This window comes from Apus apus, chromosome 4, assembly GCF_020740795.1.
Source record: "Apus apus isolate bApuApu2 chromosome 4, bApuApu2.pri.cur, whole genome shotgun sequence".
In the NCBI taxonomy this organism is placed as follows: Eukaryota; Metazoa; Chordata; class Aves; order Apodiformes; family Apodidae; genus Apus; species Apus apus.
The window spans coordinates 3,141,103-3,162,837 of NC_067285.1; the positions used below are offsets into that span (position 1 = coordinate 3,141,103).

Below are 21,735 nucleotides of genomic sequence, written 5' to 3' on the forward strand. Positions count from 1 at the left end.
TAGATGACAACACTGGAAACTCCAGACATGCTGATGAATTGCACTGTCATATATTAATGTTATTTTGATCCCTGCTCTTTCAGATTTACATTGATCCAATTAGGTTAAGTAGCTTGCCATCTAAATTAATTTACTTCCCTCTATTTATCTCCTTTACTGTGGGTCAAAACCTGAAACATAAATCAATCTGCTACATTGAATATCTTTGGGGGGTGGCAGGGTAATTAAATTACTTACTAGATACTTATGTTGAATTGTTTGGTATGTAAATAATTACTGCCAGAATTGGAAAGTGAAGTGGTGCACACTCAGTTGTGGAGTTTGAGCCCTTGTTACACTCAGTTTTCATAATCCTTCCAGCTATGCCTCTACATGACTTGCTGTCCCTGGACACCAATGCTGCCTGTTTATGTGGCAGCACAGCTTTTAAGGTATGAGACACTTTGAAAGTGGGGATACCAGCTTCTTTCTCTGCCAGAAATCCTTGGACTCCCTGGCCATGTGTCTTGTAGAGGTCCCCAGCCCCTGCAGTGTGGAGGAAACCTTCCCTCTTGCTTGCTCTCAAACCAGCACTAGTCCCGTATGTGGCAGGAAAACAGCTTTCTCAGCAGTGATGTCTTAGTTAGTCAACTGCAGGAGTGTTGATGCAGACTCATAAAAACTTTCTCATTTTCTTAAAAAGGTCCTTCAGTGATTTGAAATCCTACTTTGGCTTCTACATTGGGGCATACTTTTTGTTTTATTAGGTTACTCCAGTAGTGGGACATCACCTTGGTGCTCTTACCAGCCTTTTACTACTGACACTGGGAAGTCTTATGTTCAACTGCTTTTTTAATCAGGACAGATAGCAAACTTTCCTCCTGACAGGGAGACTGATGACAGCTATCCCAGGAATGTGTTTACCTGCTGTGTTTCCTCATTTTTGTAAACACCACTGTCCTTGAAAGGCTCAAATCAAAATGGAGCCTTGATGTAAGGAAATGGGACTCAATGGTTGGAAACTGAATGTTGACACAGCCAAGGTAGATACATGGAGCTTAACTGTTGAAAACTTACCTGGCTTGTGATACCTTCTTCATCATGGGACACCTAGACAAGGGCTCTGTAGAGAAAAAAAATACATCTTGCTCCATCAAAGTCATTGTACTAGAAGATTAATTCAAGTCAAATGATGGCTGGAACACGACAGGTCAGGTTGCTGGTCACAGTGTTCCCTTCTGCTATTAAAATCTACAGATCTATGAAGTACTTTCAAACTCTGTGCCTGAGGGTAGAGTGAACAGAAGTGGAAAGGTCACCTTTATCATCACTGCTGTCAAGCACTTTGGAAACAGCAGAGCACAAAGCAAGTGTATTGCTCAATCACTTTGCCCTTATGCTACAGCTGTTACCCTATCCCTTGCCTGTACTTTGTCTCATTGAATAAAAACCACTCAGGTATCCTGTATGAAGTTCCATTTCCAAAAAGTGCCCAGCAGAACTCTGTTGGCTTCAACAAGGATGGGATCTTACCTTTTGCTTTTGCAAAGGTAATTACTGCCTGCTAAGTGCAGAACTTAGTGGTGTTGTCATATAAATTATAATTATAACTAAGAAAACAGCTGCTCTTTGTGAGAATAGGAAGCAGCATGCTTTGTTTCAGACAGGCCTTCCAGAGGACTGCAGAAACAGGAGGTGAGACAAATGTTGGTGCCAGGGGCCCTCTGAGACACCACAAGGAGTTAGAGATGTCCTTGTGGAGCTGGTTGGTGAAATGTATAAATCAACACTAGATGCTTGGTTGGGCAACCAAGTCCTGCTCTAGGGGTGGCTGAGATCCAGAGCAGTTCCTGCACAACCCACTAAATGCTGCAGTGCTTTAACATTTGGTATCTATTAAATTCTGATATTTCCCACAAACTGAAAAATATAAAGTGAGAAACTGTGCTTGAGTACTCATCGTGTTGGAGCTTTGCTATCTTCATCTTTTGATGTTGCTGTTTCCTTCTCTTTTTTTGGTCTCGTTTCATTTATTTTATGCTTTTTTCCTACCTTAAGATAGAGGCTTTTGAAAATGGGTTTTCTCTACAATAAGTGTTTGCACAGTTCCTAGCACAACCAGGTCCTGATCACAACTCAGGCATCAGATATGCATGTGATGCAAATAAATCAATAGTGAAATTTAAATGTTTGTTCATGTTCTAGCTTTAATGTTTATACAAAGTGCAGCAAATGTGTACTGAGACTGTGTACTAGTTCACACTAGGATTTTTTAAATGGTTTTAAACTGGAAAAGAGGAGATTTAAGTTAAACGTTATGAAGAAATTATTCACTATGAGGGTGGTGAGACACTGAACAGGTTGCCCAGGGAAGCTGTGGCTGCCCCATCCCTGGCAGTGTTGAAGGGCGGGTTGGATGGGGCTTGGAGCAACCTGGTCTGGTGGGAGGTGTCCCTGCCCATGCAGGAGGATAGAACTAAATGGTTTTTAAGGTCCCTTCCCACCCAAACAGTTAGATGATTCTATGAAAATATGATTCTTTGAATATATTAAAAAAAAACAACTTTAACCAGCTTTAAATAAATGAAAGGGCCTGGTTTGTGAGGGAGAAATCTGTCGATGAAGGGGAACAGGATATTGTGAAATGCTGTGCCAAAGATTTTCAATATTTCAAGCTCTCCAATTTTTGGTAGGTGCTGGTAGCATTTATCTTTGGTTTCTTCAGTATTGTGCTCTTGCATTTCACCAAAGCATTTGTCAAAATGCAAGAGTGTTTGTGTTGATGTAGGTAGGTTAACACCTTTGTTAGGAGTAAAAGTGAATATGAATTCTTCCTTCTGGCTTTCCTTCTAACCTTTCTGGTTCGAAATGCTCGTTAGATAAGGAGTTAAAACACAGGTCAACAGCAAGACTTTTTTTTTTAAAAAAAAAAAAAAAGCAGCAAAACAGATGCTGCTTTCCCTATTACATGAGTTCACTACAAAGAAAAGTTTTCACAGTTGTCACACACAGGCTCCTCTCTGGAGATTTCCATACTAATTGCGAGTCAAAATGTTTCGTGTCATTGCTAAAGGCAGGAAGGGAAATGTGCAAAGAATGAGAACAAAATGTCTCATCATGGACACGGCCTTTCACTGTCTCCTGATACATTATTTCACATTGTTATGTTTCCGTTTCTGAATCTCCTTTTCAGATGATCAGAATAAATCCAGTGCTCCAACTTCTGCAATGTTCTTGTGTTTTTCCTTGGACGTCAGTGGAAGAAGTTTGTTTCATTTACCAAAAGCTAAACTAGTCTTTGGGTGGTCACTTGCTGAGGAATACAACACATTGTGCAGTAAAACATGGAACAGAGGGAAAACATTTTCCTGTTGCAAAAAAACACCATTACCGAACAATACTCCAAATGTCTAGATTTCAGATTTAATATTAAACGTGTTGAAAATTACATGGAAGCTTCAAGACTGAGATGTGCTGGCACTCAGGCCTCATTTGGCAGAGAAAGCAGTCTGGAAACTTGTAGTCTTGTCTCAGGAAAGAAGGGAAATGTTCATGTACTGCAGGGCTGGGATTTGAAGTTCTATTTTTCCTCCTTTTGCACACAGCCCCAGCAGTCACTGCATCCTTCGTGCCTGGCTTTGATTGCTGTCTCAAACAGAGCCACTAAGGGACAAAATCAAGGTGATGTGGCCTTAATATTATGTGTGCTCTATTATTTTTTTCTTTCAGGGGCCTGTTAGCCAGCAGCTTCACAGAAACCCACTATTTGAAGGATGGCACTGATGTTGTCCTCGTGCGCAATTACACGGTAAGGTTGGTGCTGCCTGGGTGGATGATGCTCCATCCTTCAAACCCAAAGTGCTCACTGCCAGGATCTGAGCTGTGGGATGAAATGTGAGATCTTTCCTTATTGTTGCCTTCAGTACCTTTTTCACTGCTGGGATCCTACACGTGGATTTGTAGTGAGATGTTTTAAAGGCAAGCTGTGGGATTTTAACCAGGTGACTTTTAAAATCTGTTTGGTTTATTTAGTTTCTTGGAAATATACCCCTTAAAATTTTACAATAAATGCAACCACTGTTGATCAGTTATGGAGAAAAGTCCTGGTTAAGTTAGGAAGAAAGCCCTAACTATCTGATTTTCATGGTGCAGATGGTTTTGAAGGCTTGAGTGTCTTTCTGCATTAGGGAAGCCACAGCTGGGGTTTGAGAGACAAGGTTGTAATGTTTAAACCAGACCATAAGATTGTTATGGATATACTTTTTTAAAAATTAATTTTAAAATGTGTGTGTATATATATACATACATATACTCACACATATACCTTACAGCAGCCTTCCAGTGCCTAAAAGGGCTATAGAAAAGCTAGAAAGGGACTTTTTACAAGGCATGGAGTGAGAAGACAAGGGGGGAGTGGTTTCAAACTGGAAGAGGGGAGATTTCTATGAGATTTGAGGAAGGAGTTCTTTAGTGTGAGGGTGGTGAGACCCTGGCCCAGGTTGCCCAGGGAAGCTGTGGCTGCCCCATCCCTGGCAGTGTTGAAGGGCAGGTTGGATGGGGCTTGGAGCAGCCTGGGCTGCTGGGAGGTGTCCCTGCCCATGCAGGGGGTTGGAACTGGATGATCTGTAAGGTCCCTTCCAACCCAAACCAGTCTCAGATTCTGTGATTCTATGATGTATGTGTGTATGTGTATATTTAAGTGTATGTTTATAAATATATGGTTAACATGATCTTTGTTAAAATCAGTAGTGAAAACTGCTTCTTATAAACAGAAAATGCTGCAAGGCAGTAATGATTTCATCCTCTGACAATATAAACGACTTAATTAGAAACAATGCAGCAAGCAATTTTGATTAAGAAGTTTATCTTTTATCTGCCTACATCCTACAAAGTATTTGTTATGTTATGTTACTTGTTTATTGATGTTGTTAGAAGAGGCATCAGGCTTTGTGTTCCCATCCATAATGGCTTGGCTGGTATCAGCTAAAGGCATTTTTTCTATGCATAACATCTTACTTCTGAAAAAGCACCTTCATCATTGTCCCAGACCTCCCAAGGAGAGCAATCATTTTGAAAGCTTTTAGTGTTTTCTCTTTTTTGCTGGTTGCCTATATCTTCTTCAAAATCAGCTTAGCAGAAGATAGTAATTTATTTTAGAAACAGGAAGACTGTATAGACTCCTAAAGGAAGTAAAGGGAAAGGAATAAAGCACAAGAGTTTTTAACAGATTAGCCTACTTTAACATGAATATGTGTACAGCTAATGGTAGGTAGGCTGTCCTGTGCTGAGGAAAAATCTTGAGTTTCATCCTGGCAGTCAGTCATGACTAGTACTGACAATTAATTGTGCTGCCTGAAATGCTTTTTGAGAGATCAGTGAATTCATTTTTTATGGAATGCCTCAGTATGGTTGAAACAAGATAAGTCTCTGTGATTTTGCTTTTATATCTCTTCTTCACTGAGGACATCAATATGGAAAGGAATCCAGTTTCCCTTTGGGAAGCTACTTAGTCAAACTCTGCTTGGAGACAGTGTTGGGACCACTTCTGATTAACATCCTAATCAATTATCTTGATGAGGAGATAGAATGCACCCTCAGTAAGTTTGGAGACATCAACGGGTTGGGAGGGAGTGCTGATCTGCCTGAGAGCAGGGAGGCTCTGCAGAGACTTGGACAGACTAGACCCATGGGCCGAGGTCAATTGTATGAAGTTCACCAAGGCCAAGTGCAGGGTTCTGCCACAACAACCCCAGGCAACACTACCAGCATGGGGAAGAGTGGCTGGAAAGCTGCCCAGCAGAGAGGGACCTGGGGGTTCTGATTGATAGGTGGCTGAACATGAGCCAGCAGTGTGCCCAGGTGGCCAAGAAGGCAGATGGCATCCTGGCCTGTATTAGAAATAATGTGGCCAGCAACACCAGAAATACTTGGCATTGGTGAGGCCACACCTGGAATACTGTGTCCAGTTTGGGGCAACTCACTACAAGAAGGATATTGAGGTGCTGGAGCACGTCCAAAGAAGGGCAACAAAGCTGGTGAAGGGCCTAGAGAACAAGTCTTATGAGGAGCAGCTGAGGGAACTGGGGCTGTTTAGTCTGAAGAAAAGGAGGCTGCCTGAAAGAATGTTGTAGAGAGGTTGGTGCTGGTCTCTTCTCACAAGTAACTCGTGTTAGAACAAGAGGAAATGGCCTCAAGCTGCACCAGGGGAGGTCTAGACTAGACATTAGGAATAACTTCACCACTGAAAGGCTTGGCAGACACTGGAACAGGCTGCCCAGGGAGCTGGTTGTGTCACCATCCCTGGATGTGTTTAAAACTCATCTAGTTGTGGCTCTTGAGGACTTGGCTCAGGGCTAATGGGTAGGGTTAATGGTTGGACTCTGTGATATTGAAGGGCTTTTCCAGCCTAAGTGATTCTGGGATTCTGTGAGATCTGACCAAGCCATGTTGGTGGCACCTGTCAGCTGGGGAGTTCCTCTAGCACGAGTCAGTGTCCAGGTTATTCTTCTGGTCTATAGTACTTGAAAAATTTGCAGTTGGCAATAGCTGGTATTTATTAAATAATCTAGAGTGAGGGCAGAATACTGTTTTAGGTATGACAAGTCAGCCATGGTAATTATTTTATTTTAGGGGGTCATCCATTTTATGTACTAGTTTACAGGAATAAAAATATTTGATAGGAGGAAAAAAATAAACCTGCAGTTCAGTGAAGTTACTGAGCTAGAAATCAATTTTCTACCAGTCCAATTGCAGGCCATGGTCTGATAAGTTTACATTTTCAGTATTGAACTTTGGCATCACACAGCAGGCAGATCTCAGAGCAGTTGTGAAATGGGCCACATCAAGGAGCTCAGAGTTAATCAAGTGACAAGTTGCATGTGGAGAGGGAGAGAAATCAGAGCCTTGGCCATAATTCACTCTTTGATAAAGACAGCTAGGCTGAGGGGGGTGAGGTATCAGCTCATGGAGGACTGTGCCTAACACTGGTGATGCTAAACCCCAAGAACTGACTTCTCAAGAGTTCTGAGCTGCAGCTCTGCCTTCTACTTATTTGAACTGACAAGAACAAACCAACTTTATTTTTGGTTTTGGACTATTTCAGGGTCACTGTCTGAGAGTCACTGGTGAGACGGGGGTGTTGTTTTTTCTGTTGTCTGATCAGCAGGATGCATGTGACTGATAACATTAAAATAAAGTGCAATAGTACACTCATGCTGAAAACTTTGAGTTCCATAGCAATTGTAACTGAGGCAATCATCCCCAAAAATTCAGTCTATGACTTCCTCCTTTTTATTGTGGCTTTATCCTTGCTGATGTCTGACTCTTTATGGGTACTGATGATAAAAATGCCCAAGAGTAAAAGCTATTCCATGTTTCTGTCATTTCTTTCACTGAGAAAAGCTACTGAGATTTGTATTTAGAAATGTTGCTGCTCTGGGTTCAGTTGCTCATGTTGGATAAATGCTCTAAACAAATATTTTTCATGGTAAAACCTTATTTGCAGAAAATTAATATCTGAATTATTCCATCCTCCTTATTGCTTGGTTATTGCTTTCTTTAACAAAATCAAGGTGGTCTTTAGAAGTCTGCTATGTGAGATTCTGTGAGTGAAAACCATGCCCCAAACCTGAAAAGGTTAATTAATGCAGCTAGCTGGATGGGAATGAACCAAGTAATAAAAAGGCACAGTGAGATGACAAGTTGAAACATGAGTGATAACTTTCCTTTGCACTAATAAGATAGGAACCTTTCACAACAGTGTTCTCAGTTTCCAAGTGGCATTCAGAGTCATGAGAAAAGAAATGCTGGCCCTGACACAGCCATTGCTTTCCAGCCAGTCACATAAATTGGGAATGTAATATAACCTGTAGTCAACAGTAAAATTAACCTGGATTCCAGACAGATGTGTGTATGTGCTGAGAAAGTAACTGTGTTACGGGTGCCTTTTGCAAGCAGTGAATTATTAAGAAAATACAATGACTGAGCTGCAAGATGAAATTGGATTGTTGCCTCTCCAAATAGAAGACCCCCTTTTTCTTGGTTCCTCCAAAGAATGTGCAGCCACTCAGTGGGTAATTCAATAAAAGGAAATAAAAAGTTTCCTTTCCAACCTGTTTCCCTTCCCCTTTCTTTGCTTTTTTTTCAAGCTATGGGGTTGGGATTGGCTTTTTTTTCATACTTTGCTTTCTACATAGCTACCTCCTATAGACATACATAGATGTAAATGGCCTTAAATGAAAAGAATGAGTGCCTATACAGAGTATGAAAATGTGTCAGCTGATTTGTTCATCTGATGAATTTTATACAATGTTCTATTTCGTAGCTTTAAATAAAATAACACAGAAAAAGGTTGTCAGTCCTGCAATTTAAATACTGTTGACCTTCTTTAAAAAAAAACAAAACAACAAAAAAACCAAAACAAAACCACAACAAACAAAAACCAATGACAAAACAACAACAAAAGGCCCAGTAGCCCAATCTCTGAGGCTTAAAAACCCCCAAGGTTTCCATTCAGGAACCCTTTGGACTGTTAGATACAGTGAATATTTGGTGGGGCAGGAAAGGTGTTGTCAACGTGCTTCTGAGTGCAACTGAAAGCAGCTTTGAAAACCCTGAGAAAGCAAGGGAGGCATGAGGTTTTATGCTTCCTGAAAGGTTTTCTCTTTTGCCATCAGGGTCACTGCTATTACCACGGCCACGTGCGAGGGTTCCCCGGCTCCTCCGTCAGCCTCAGCACCTGCTCAGGACTCAGGTGAGCCAACATTTCACTCATACTTGACCCTCTTCAAGGAATCAGCCCAGTACCCCTGGAATTTTGTTGTGCTTTTTCGTGAGTGTCCCGAAATCTTCTTTTTCAAATGAAGGTAAAAATCCCTGTAAACATATTTTCCTGCTGGGTGCTCTGCAGAGAAAGAAGAAATAGAAAAGACAATCTGGGGGGTTTCCATGATGACCCTTCTCCCTTGTTTACCCCCTTTTGCAGCAGTGCAGTGCTTGGCAAGGGGCAATGGTCTTAAACTGGAGCAGGGTGGATTTAGACTATACATTAGGAAGAAATTCTTTACAATGAGGGTGGTGGATCACGGGAACAGGTTGCCCAGGGGTGGTGGAGGCCCCATCCCTGGAGATATTCAAGGTCAGGCTTGACAAGGCTCTGAGCAATCTGGTCTAGTTAAAAATGTCCATGTGCACTGCAGGGGAGGGCTGGACTAGATGACTTTTAAAGGTCCCTTCCAACCCCACACATTCTATGATTCTATGATTTTTGGGCTGGCAGTGCCTGGTGGGTCTCCAGCCCTTCATGTCTTCCAAGCTGTTTCACCAGTGATGGCAGGACTGCTTTGCAGCTGCAGACTCGTGAACTGTCCAAAATTCTCATCATCTCCTTTACAAACACGGCTGTGGAGCTCAATAAATTGCTCTTATGGCAGGTATGATGCTCAGCATCAAGATTTTAGCTATTTGGTAACAGAAGAACAGCAGATTCATGTTGCTGTAACCCAAAACTCTTCCTAGGTTGAGAAAAGAACAGGCTGACAACACATTAAATACACAATGGACACAGTTCAGGAAGCAATTATCTTCCTTACTTGGACAATCAGAGACTAGTATTTACTCACAGAGCTGTTCCAAATCACAGTAATTAGCTGTAAATTGGCTCTAGTGTTCTCCCTGGAAAACCCGGTTTTCCTGTCAGATTTCCAGCTTTCTCAACCTTCTCTGGGTTTGTTTAATTTATCTACAAACAGCAGGAGTAGCTCGAGTCTTTTCCCCTTGATTTTGCATTTTGTGCAATAGTGGTATCATCAAGGCTTTTAATACCAGACAGCAGCAGAGAGAGCAAACACTTGGTTACCAGGACACATTTGCTCTAGTGGACGGGATTCCTGTGGCTCTTTCCCGTATGGAAAGGGGTTTTGTGGATGCTTCAGTGTGTATCTAGCATTTTCCACTAGTTTACTCTAATTAACCCCTTGCACAGACCATGGCAGCTTGCAAAAATACAGTGCAGGGCTATGGGTATTTTGTCTAAGGGGATCCCAGTGCTGTGAGGTCCACAGGGAAGATTTGCACTGTGAGGGACAGGATCTGGATCAATATCTCATCCCAGAGTTAAGGAATTTAAAACTCTCAAGTGAAATTACTCTTCTCCAAATTAAATATATTTAGTTTCTTCTTTAATGGGCTCTTTTTGCAGCTGAGCTCACAGAGCTGTTCCCCAGTTCTGGGGAGCCAGGGGTGCCCTGGCAGCACATGCTGGCAGTGATACTTTTTTCTCACCTGGCACTATCACATATAAATTCCCAAAGTGCAAGATGACAGTATGAGGCCCATTCCCCTTAGAGGAAAAGTATAGCAGCATCTTTTTCAGCACAAGTTTTCATAAGTTTCCCTGCCAACACATATTGTCCTCTAGCAGGAGAAGAGCTGAGTCCATATCTCAGCGTCCATGTCTGTTTAGCTGCTGCACTTGCTACTGAGGTTGGTTAAGAGAGTATCCATCAGTGAGAACAGTTTGTGGCAAGGGCACCTCTTGACTTACTCCACAAAACTCATTTCACAGCCTGACAGCTAATAGTAACAACCTCCAGTCATCACATGTGCTTGATCTGAGCCAGCAATGTCCACCTGAAAGTTTTCATAATGCACTCTCAGCTCCATTAACCACCCAGGCCCTCTTCTTAAAGCTGGTTAGGAGTAAAAGGCCAAGTGGTGTGAACCCCAGGTGGCTGCACTGAGGTCCTGAGAGCACTGAGCATCTTCCAATATCAGGCCCATAGGTCACTGTCTACCCCTGCCAACAAAGTATTTTTGTGGCATTGTGGCAATGCATTACTTGGGAATTTGGCTGGAAAGACCTACTTGAAGATGTCCCTGCTCATTGCAGAAGGACTAGATGGCCTTTAAAGTTCCCTTCCAACCCAAACCATTCTGTGATTCTATGATTTACAGTGTGTGATCCAGTCTGAAATCATATGAATATAAATAGGACAGCTCAAAATGACTTCATGGCTTACTTTGCTGGCAACTTTACTGGTATTACAGCTTGGAAGAATAGTTATGGATAGGATAGGATGGGATTAGGGTAGGTTTAGGGTAGGATTAGGGTAGAGTAGGACAGTATACTTGCCCACCAACTTGCTGGAGTAGGGATTCTTGGTTCTCCACAGCACAATAAAGCCTGCAGACTGTAGGGGTAGAGACATAAGACATCGTGTGGCCATGAAGCTGCAGCTGAAGACAGTCCCTGGGGCAGTTGTTTCATCTGCAGCAGCCAGTGGTAGGAAAGACAGGTCTCAGCTTCAGGGTCTGTTCCTGGCTTTGTGACAGTTTCTAAGTGAAATGGACAAATCTCTTTGTCTCAGATTCTCCATCTGTGAAATTCATTTACTGATTCTTTACCTACCTCACACAAAGCTGTTGCACGGGACCAAAGTTCAAGTGCCTGAAAACCATCTAATGAAAGGAAGTGCAAGCTGTTAGCTCACTGAAACCTCAGAGCACTAATCTCCTTCTACTACTACTAGACAGGCTCCTTAGGCACTGTTCCAGGTGTGGCCAGGCAGGGATGGTGTCTTTTCCTCCAGATTAAGAGAGTTCATTAAAAGACAGGAAACTAGTCATGAAGAATGGGTTCTGCATTTTGGCATGATCTGAAGCCTCTGAGCTCAGCAGGATCCAAAGCAGCAAAAAGGATCTTAGGAATTAGTGAGACAGAAAAAAGGGATAGAACAAACCCCCTCATTACCACTTTATAAATCCATTGTGCACTCGTATCTTGAATCCTACATGCAGCCCTGGCTTTTCCCTCCCCATCTCACAGAAGGAAGCATTCTATCTAGAAAAGGTACAGAGAAGGACAACAGTTATGATCAAAGGTCTGGAACAGCTTTTATCCAAAATGGACTAGGATTTGTCACTTTTGAAAGGAGATGATGAAGAAAAGGGGTGTGATGAAATGAGGTTGGATGTCATGCTGGAGAGGGGGAAATTATTGCATATTTTTCAGAACTCCAAAATTAGGAGGCATAGAATGAAACTTTAGAGCAAGGGAAGGTACTTTTTTGGTCACCACATAATGGACCCGTGGAGCTCACTGTCATAGGTGGGTGTCAGCGTGAAAACTATCAGTAGATATAAAAAAGATGAGACAATTTGGGGAGGGGAGCTAGAGAAACCTCTCCAGGGCTGTCAAAGGTGTCCCTGACACTTATGCTGTCAGAGCTGGAGGTACCAGCTGTGCTTGCATCTTACCCCTGAGTATCAGCTGTTGACCAAGGCCAAAGTGCTAAGTTGGATCACCTTGCTCTGAGGTGTTACAGCCACCAAGTTCTTCCTTTCAGTGCAGCCACATGGTTGAGCATTTGAGATGTGCTGTTAGCTTGTAGATATGACCTGGTTGTTCCTTGAGGAGCCACAGGAAGCATCATGTGTGAAATCTCTTGATCCTCAGACTCTTTTCAGTGGTGTCCAGTGACCAAATAAGGGGCAATGGTCACAAACTGGTAAACAGGAGGTTTAGCCTAAGTGTAAGAAAAGTCTTCTTTACTTTGAGAGTAACAAAGCACTGGGACAAGCCACTCAGGGAGGTTGTGGAATCTCCATCCCTGGAGACATTCCAAACCTGCCTGGACATGTTTCTGTGTGATCTGCTCTAGGGGATCCTGCTCTGGCAGGGGGGTAGGACTAAATGATCCCCAGAGGTCCCTTCCAACCCCGACCATTATGTGATTCTGTGATCTGCAAAGTAAGAGGTTTGACCAGTTTACGTTTTCAGGCAGATAGAGGGAGTGAGATAAAGGGAGAAGTGAGAAGTGGACTCATCTCTCTGACACACAGGCACTCACATATTCCAGCTACGTTATCCTCTCAGAGGTGACATCCAAGTGCCTTGCTTCACGTGGGATCACAACAGTAGAAATAGTTGGATTGACACTGAGAGCTGCCTAACCTGCAGGTTAGAGGAGAATGTAATCATGCCATAATCATGCATCCTGCTGGTTCCTCTGGAGGAGGAAGAGCTGAGTGGCAGCGAGGGCATGGTAAAAGCTGAATGCACAGAATGGGAACAATAGTAATCAGGATTTCCGGAGCTTCCATCTGGCTCAGAAAGCCAATTAGACTGACAGAGCTTGTGGGAAGGTGAAGGTCTGACAAAGTCAAGTTGTTTCCTTCCTGTCCTTAGCAAATACCTTTCTGTTTATCTAGCCTGGAGGCTCTTCAAGTTTTTAGCAAATAGTTTTGGCCTGTAGCCACAACACCCATCTATGATAAATTTGGATGGACAAATAAATGATTTTTCCTCTATTACTCTCTCTACAAGAGCAGAATCTAGCAAATACCTGCAAAAAAAAATGCAGCCTTGAAGAAGAGCACCATTCACATAGGCCAGGAGCTGGCAGGGGACATGAGGCTACAAAGTGACCTCTCTGGTGTGGGAAGCCTGAGAGGTGCTCTCAGAAACAGCAAGGACACAAATCTCCCAGGAAGCCTTTTCTTTTTAAAACACAAAACCACTCCTGAAATCCCATGAATCCCTCAGAGCTATGCAATTGCTAGATAATAAGTCTCAAAGTATTCAGTCATTGTCCCACCTCATCAGTGACTGCGAGATGCTGTGTCCACAGCAAGAATTATGGGGACAAGGCCCCAGAACTGACTAGGCAGTTGTTTTTAATTGGATTACATGGTTGTGCTACACAAGACCATTTTTCAAATGGTCTGGCTGAACTCACTGCACCCCAGACACAGCCAGCTGAAGGGGGGGGATTTGAATATGACACTCCAGACATCAGCTATTTTAAAAAGGAATGGAAGTAAGAAACCAGTGAGAAAAAAATGCAAATTCCTCATGGCTCCTCAAGCCTGATTTCCTCACTGAAGGGGAGTTTTCATCCAAAAAAGAAGTTAGGAGAAAATCCTAGTTGAGAAAAACACCACTTTGGATGTGTATTTTTTTCTCCATACTTTCTGAAGAGCTTTTAGTTCATGTAAACATCTCACATGGTTTGTAAATTATCTGCCTGTGAAACTACTGGAGGTTTTTGAGCTTAATGTTAGAAAGCATCCATCTTCTGAGGTTTCACAGCTTCTGTATTCTGTGTGTTTGAGTAGTGAAGAGCTCCTTGATCACCATCACTTCTGTGAGCTGAGATGTACAATATCTCCATTCCTTGACAGTTGTCTGCACACTGTCCCCAGGTGCACAGTAATCATAGAATCCTAGACTGGTGTGGGTTGGAAGGGACCTTAAAGATAATCTAGATCCAGCCCCTCTGCATGAGCAGGGACACCTCCCACTAGACCAGGTTGTTCAGAGCCCCATCCAAACCCAAGGATCACTGCTACCACCAGGACAAGCATGGTAGATGTCCTGCTTTGAGCCAGGACAGAACCAATTTTCCTTTTAGTAACTGTACCAACCTGCACCTTGCTGAACCTGCCCTTTCTCCATCGTGTCTCTGCCTGGCAGTGCTGAATTTGAAAAACAAAACCAAATGCTAAACCTAAAAATATTTGCATATATTTTGTGACTCGGAAAAGCATCCTTCATGTGATGTGCAAGTTGGAATCCAGCCTTCTCTTACTGCTGTGCCATTTGCTGTGCAGTGCTATCAAATGTGCTCACTAAATCAGCCCTGGTGCCAACATCTCTTTCCTTCTCCATTTTTCTCTGCTTTCCTTGCTCTGTCTTGTCACCCTCCCAGCTGAGTTCACAGATGACACTTCCTCTGATAACACAATTACTGTTTCTTGCAATCCAAATGCAGGACATGAAATGGCATTATCCCTTTAGATTCAAGTAACTCCCTCCTTAAATTCCAGGCACCAAAGTTGCAGTCCAGTATGAATTCACTGTGGACAAATCTGTCTTGCACTGAGGAAGAATTAAGTGCCTGCTGCAGTATTCTCTGGGTATGCCTACATTTTAGACACTGTGTTATAGAATATATTTGCAGGTTAATGAAAGGCATTGGCTAGAATGAAAAATATTTGATTAATGCTGTGTCTGAGTGAGAACACCTCTACCAGGACTGCATTTGTAAAATCAGTAATGCTACTGCTTTAACCTCTCTTTCAGATGCTGCCCTTTGTTGGTTTGGGCCAGACTTGTTATTTTCATGGGATTCTAATGTGCAGGATAGGAAGATAACAGTATTACTTGGGTCTTGTGTCATGCTCTTCATCAGTAGATAACGATTGTGTATGATTACTAAAATTTACCCCATTTTGAAGGAGGGAAACTGATGCAGAAAGAGGTAAATTGGCTGTTTCTGATGTTCAGCTCCTGTTCTCTGTGTTTCCTGGTCCTTTAAAGCTGAAGAATGACCAAACCATTTGAAAAACCTCTAAAGATCACCTCCACCATTAGAAAAACAGTCTGCAGTCTTCTTAACTTTACCCAGTAGTATTAATCTGTAACCAATTAAAACAGACTACAAGTGAATTTTTCATTTCCTACTTCATTTTTCTTCCTCTTTTGTTTGTTGTCCCACTTCCTTGCCTGGAACATTGTTGTAAAAGTCCTGAGAATGTAGAATGTGTAAGAAGAATACATAAAAATGCCCTAAGACCTTTGGGATCCCCTTCTGATATCCTGCATGCAAAGAAACACTGCAGTGAGTAACTGCTGTCCCTCCACCCTGAGCATCATGACAACTGCCCTCCAGGGCCCCAAGGCTCCAATTCTGTATCTATTCATAGAATCATAGAATGGTTTGGGTTGGAAAGGACCTAAAAGCTAATCTAGTTCCTACCCCCCTGCATGGACAGGGACACCTCCCACCAGCCCAGGCTGCTCCAAGCCCCATCCAACCTGCCCTTCAACACTGCCAGGGATGGGGCAGCCACAGCTTCCCTGGGCAACCTGGGCCAGGCTCTCACCACCCTCACACTGAAATATTTTCTTCTTCATGTCTAACCAAATCTTCCCTCTTCCAGTTTTAATCCATGGTTTTATTCACCCAAAACAGTGGGACAGCTGCAGGATCCCACCCTTGACTTCAGAAGCTGCAGCATTAGTTCTGAAGTGGAGGTTCTGTAGGTTTTTACGTGGCACTTGAGCACTGTTCAGCCTTTTGCAGTGTCCATGAGCAGTGACAGCCTTAATGGGAATATGTGGTGTGTAAGCATGACAGCCCTCTGTAGTCTAATTAATTTCTTACAAACTGAAAACATCTACATTCCTCTTCCAGTGGTAATAGAGCTTTTTATTAGTATTGTTTAGAAATGAGCATAACCCTGAGCTTCATTAAAAACAAATGTTAAATTGCATTCATGGGTATCAGATTTATTGATTTACTTAACTTTCCCTGTATATTGCAGCAGAATAATATATCACAGTTTCATATAATTCTGTCCTAGCCAAGTTTTACTTCAGCATCACAATTTCTCAGACAAGTATGCACTGATGGTTTATGTTGGCAGGGCCTTTGCTTCTGCTGACAAGTTGGAAAAGAAAAATCCCATTTATATTTGGAGATTTCCTAAAGCCTGTTGATTTATAAAATACAACTGGCCTTGCATTGAGTTTGGTTTTGGTTTTTCTTTTTAAGAGGAAAAAAAAATCACATTTGACTTTATGGACAATTTGAATAGTGGAATTATTCCATCTTTCCCTAATTGAGAGATTCCTGGCAAGCTAAACAGCAATTAATGATGAATTAATTATTTAAGTTAGGTTTAAATGTCTTTGAGATAGAGGGAGTTCTCCCATCACAGGCCATCTCATGTACACTTTCCCCAGGTGTCCATATGGCACAGAAGAGCACAGAGCAGGCAAATACTAAGGAGTTGTTCATGTTTGGAGGTGATCAGCAGCAAAATGTGATGTTTGGAGGTGATCAGCAGCAAGATGGGATGTTTGGAGGTCAGCAGCAGCAAGATGTGGATGTGGTTTATGTGGTGCTGACCACCACCAGGGTTTAAACGTTGTTGAGAAGTAGAGTAAAATATGAGCTCAGGCTGAAGACCACACTGAGGCTGCTTCCAGTTGGCTTGGGGCCCACGAGCTGATGTCTGGGCTTACTGTATGATACAGACTTGGGTTTCTTCCCTCCCTCTCTGCTACCAGTGATGAAAATCACAGCACGATAGGGGTTGAATTATCTCTTGTCTTTCCTGCCAGGCTCATTTGCAGGATCTTTCTGACTTCCCGGCATCACCATGGTTTGGGACTGGGGAAAACACAGATGCCATAAAGTGGATACGTGGAGACTGAAAAATGTATACTCTATATTGGTTTTTCCCAAATTTTTATAAGCCTGAGAATTCTGGTAGCTTTTTGCCTGGTAGAGGTACTGTTAGAAATCCCACAGATTTCAGCAAACAAAGTTCATCTTAAACAATCACCACTGCTCAAGCACTCCCAGAGCTGCCAAAATCCTTTTGTTTCCTTGTTTAATTTTTGGTTTGTAGTTTAATGTACTGTCCACTTTGGGAAAAAAAAAAAATAAATACATCTATTATTTAACATTAATGCCTTTTGGAAAATGGAAAAATTGCACTGCCTTGGTCTTTGCTGATTCAGGAATGTGGAGAACCTTGTTGAAGAGGAGGACACAGAAATGGAGTAGGAGTAGGAGAGGCTTTTTTGAAACACCTGACAAAACTGGAAGGAAACAGTTGTTAATGGATTTATTTTGTTTGCATCAAATTCTTAGCACTGAATGACTGGGAGGTATTGTTCACCTAACCATGCCACACCAAAGAAAAAAAAGAAAGAAACCATAGCTTTGGAGAAGTTACACTTTTAAGGTGCTGTGCTTGGCACTGATCAGTGGGGAAAATGTAATTGTGGGAAAGGAGAATTAGTCAAAAAGAGAGAGCTGGCCAAGATAATTCATATTTGATCTTCATTATCTTATTACAGATGGTCACAAGCCAGGTGCTGATATCCTGTAGGCAGCACTCAAAGGATAAGTGTGCATTAAAAGTATGTTTTCCTTTATGCTGAATCTGCAGATTCTTTTTCCATGGCATTGCTTCATACCCAAAGGTGGGACTGCTCTGAAAGGCTTGTGCTGTCACTGGGGATGGGAGGCTCAGTGGCAAGTTGAATTGGCTACCCTGGCTCTGGTGTGCTTGGTTGAAAACAAAATTAATGGCTCTGCTATCTGATCGTTTGTCCATATCCTCTACTGCTAAATAAATTGAGGTGTAAAGAAATGGTTATTGAATTACTTGAGACAGTAGCTGGGTGTACAAGAGGTTCATTGGAAACCTGGCAGTGATTTATGGCATGTTTTGGCTATGAACTCTTGACACCAAGATGCTGGCTTTAAAAGTTGTGCAAATCTCTGTATTTTTTAAGTTGATGTTCTAAGCAGGATGAAGTTTAACATTAAAAATAAAACCCTGGTGTGGGTTTTGAGTTGTCAGTAAAGGGAGATGGTCAAGCTGGCCCACTTCAAGCAGTGACTAATGTGCTTCTGCCTCCATTGCTGGTTCCAGCTGCCTCCAAAGTTAAATGATTAATTGCACAAGGGAGAGGCAAGAACCCTTATTTGATTGTGCTGATTACAGAGTTGCTGATTATCAGAATAAAGGGAATATGTTGTCCTAGATTCCTATATTCTTCCAGGGATAAGACAGGTGTGCAAATGATTTAGAGCTGCAAGGTGTGAGGTGACTGAAATCAGGGGGTGACCTGCTCAGAGGTCTCTCATATGTCATGCAGGACGTAGTGTATCCTGAAGGCAGCTGCAAGGGATGCTGTGATAAATCAGTCTTGCTTTTCCCACTGTGATCCAACACACACAGATGCCTGTGTGATGGGCACAGAACGTATCTTCCCTGGTTTGCCCAGGAAGCCACAAATGAATTATCAGCCCCTGATCCTTGGTTCAGATCAGTAGTGCAGGCTCCTGCAAATGCTTCTGCTCAGCTTCTAGTATCATAGACTTACAGTCCTTTTTTTTTTTTTTTTCTCTTGGACTTTCAGCTGTTCTAGTTAACAGTTAAATGATCATCTGTTGGCTTGGCTGAACTGATGCTAATGATGTTTTGTAGCAAAATTGTGCAGTCAGCTTGGAATTAAAATTTCAGTTCTCTGGTTAGGAGACAAAGGCTTTGAGTTTCTTCCCCACAGCTCGCTAAGATCAGAACAACTGGGGCAGACTTTTCCTAATTACTTTTATTTTTCAATCAGTCTTCATGACGTCGTTAACCTGCTTCTGGGTCCTTCCTCTTTTTTTCTTTTTTTCTTTTTATTTTAGCTTTCTGCAGTGGGATTGTATAGAGACACATGTCAGTCTCACAAAGGTTGTTGTATCTCACCCTTGCTGCACTGCAGACAGGAATAAAAAGAGCAGACACCTCCTCTCCACCAACAAAACACACCAATGAAATATACAGCCTGCTTTGGGCTGGCAATGATTGCTGTGTAATAGCATCTATGGGCAGTACAGAGCAGTTTAGAGGAGGTGAGGAAGGTTGCTTTGGGCAATTAAAGGTTTCATGGAATTTCAGGTAGGTAGATTGTAGTTATTGCTGCTGAAGCTATGGCAATGCTTAGGGATTCATGCCTTCATCATGTAAAGACAGGGAAGAAAAGAGTAATGCAGTGCACTACCTGGTGTAGTGTCTAACAGCTGAATGCCTACAGCACCCTGCAAGCCAATGCTTTTCCCTAGTTTTGAAGAGAAAAATGGGTTTTAAATGGGGGCTTTCTCTGGTCACACAGTTACCCAGCAAAACCTGATGTCCAGCTCAGTATCTCAGACCCCCCTGGGTGGTTGGCAGGATGTGCTCAGGGTGCCGGTTGAGCACAGAATACTCAATTACTTGCTTTTACAGTAATTTCCCCCTGAGCCCTGTCTGTACACCTACTTCATGCCCTCTGATGCTGCCCCAGTCCTGATGTACAGCAGAGAAGTCTTCTGTGATCCTCCACGTGCAATTACTACTAAGAATTCCCATGGTATTGGTGGAGAGCATCCTACTTTATGCCCTAGAGTAGCAGGAAGCTTATTCCAGCATGCACAGATCATGAGCACCCATACCATACTGCCCATGTTGCTGTGCTGAGCCAAAACTGCAGCTTTCTGCCCTCAGCTTCCTCAGCAGGAGGAACTGGAAAGATATTCAACCATTTGTCATCTGTTTTACTGTAGCCACTCAGAATAATTGGGCAGAACCCTGCACAAGAACCTGAGCATGGTTGTAGGATGAGTTGGTTGCAGTTTTGGATGAGAAGGCAGCACATGAAGGCCAGAACCGACCACGTGTCCTTGAGTCTTCCCCTTGTGCCTTGAAACAAGGTGTTGTCTCTGTTCCTAAACATGTTTTTGCTCTTCACAAACTCTAGCTCACAGTAGTGCTACAGGAGTGCTTTCATGGAGGGAAAATCTTGGAGAACCTCAGAGACCAGGAGGTATTGCTGTAAAAATTATTATTTTGGATAGTAAAATGTGTTAAAGAGGGATCCACTCCTCAACATATCTGAGCTTCATTCTCCTGCCTCCCTGTGCAACATTTAATAAGCCATTTTGATACTGCAATGCCTCTTTCATCAGGCAGAATTGATGCTGGCACCAGTGTTTGATCTAAAAGGTAAACTGCAGAATGCAGATCATCATGGACACTTTCACCCTGAGCCTTTTCTCACAGAAGCATTTCCCCAGGCTTTTGTTCTTCAGCATTTGCCACGGGCCCACAGAAGCACACACGACTCCACTCAGGAGTGGCAATGCATCCCCGGGAGAAGGGAAAACACATAAAAAACAGCTGTAGTTTTGCTCTGCAGCACAGCACTTCAGAAAAGTAACGTTTTCTTTGAGCTATTGCTTTTAAAGTAGTGTGCTGCAGTGGCCAACACCCAGCTTTGATGTTTCCTGCCTCACCTGACCGTGACATTGTAAATCAATGTTTTGCCTTGTCATTCTCCATCATGATTAAAACCTGGTGTAACTTTGTTGTAGACATCCCTTAGCTCTTGCAAACCATGCATCTTACTCTGCTCTCTTCTGTAACAGGGGAATTGTTGTATTTGAAAACAAAAGCTACATTCTGGAGCCATTAGAAGGTGCTACAAGTGAACACAAGATCTACCGAGCAGAGAATTTGAAAATAGCCCCAGGATCTTGTGGCCACCAGCTGGACATCTCTGCCATGGGAGCTGGTGACAGTGACACAGCACACCATTCCCAAGCTGGCAGGGTAGGTGGATGCTGCGCTTTGGTCCTTCTGCTTTGCTGAGAAGGTCTCTGGTAACATTTCCTTATTCCTGTCCCCCATAACTCAGTTGCAAAGAGTCTCTTTGTGTACAAGGTTAAACCTCCTGATCTCTGTTGACATCCTGTTCTTAAGTGCACGCTTAAAATTATGCATATGCTTGCACAATTTGCTAAAGCTTTGTTGCTTTGGGTTTTTTTTTTGATCCTGCATGCGGAACTTGCCTTTTACTTTCTTTTTGGTACTGAGACAACACAGAAGAGCTTATGGTTTCATATTGGGGTAATATATATTTATGTTCATATATGTTTATAAAAATAATTTCAGACCCCAAAAGAAAACTGAGCAATGTCTGGAAAAGTTCTTGCCCACCCAAGAAGGAAGAGAACTGAATAGCTGTGATGCTTTGTTAATATTAGATTTTGAACCTTTATGTTCTAGTAGGGAATTGTCTTATGCAGACAAAACAAATTCTCACCATATTATTTTACAGATGCATTATTGTAATTGTTTCTGTGTAGGAAGAAATGCACTTAAGATGAAATGCATCTGGGTAATGGAAATTGCAGAAAATTAAATGAG

General features: G+C 42.5%; 1 protein-coding gene across 1 annotated transcript in view; it reads left to right on the forward strand.

Annotated features, from left to right (window-relative positions):
* Positions 1-21,735, forward strand: part of ADAM12 (ADAM metallopeptidase domain 12) — a 183,370-nt gene that overhangs the window by 98,201 nt on the left and 63,434 nt on the right. The window contains exons 4-6 of the mRNA XM_051618022.1: positions 3,709-3,787; positions 8,655-8,731; positions 20,955-21,138. Of these exons, the coding sequence (XP_051473982.1) occupies positions 3,709-3,787; positions 8,655-8,731; positions 20,955-21,138 (340 nt within the window). The remainder of the gene's footprint in view (positions 1-3,708; positions 3,788-8,654; positions 8,732-20,954; positions 21,139-21,735) is intronic.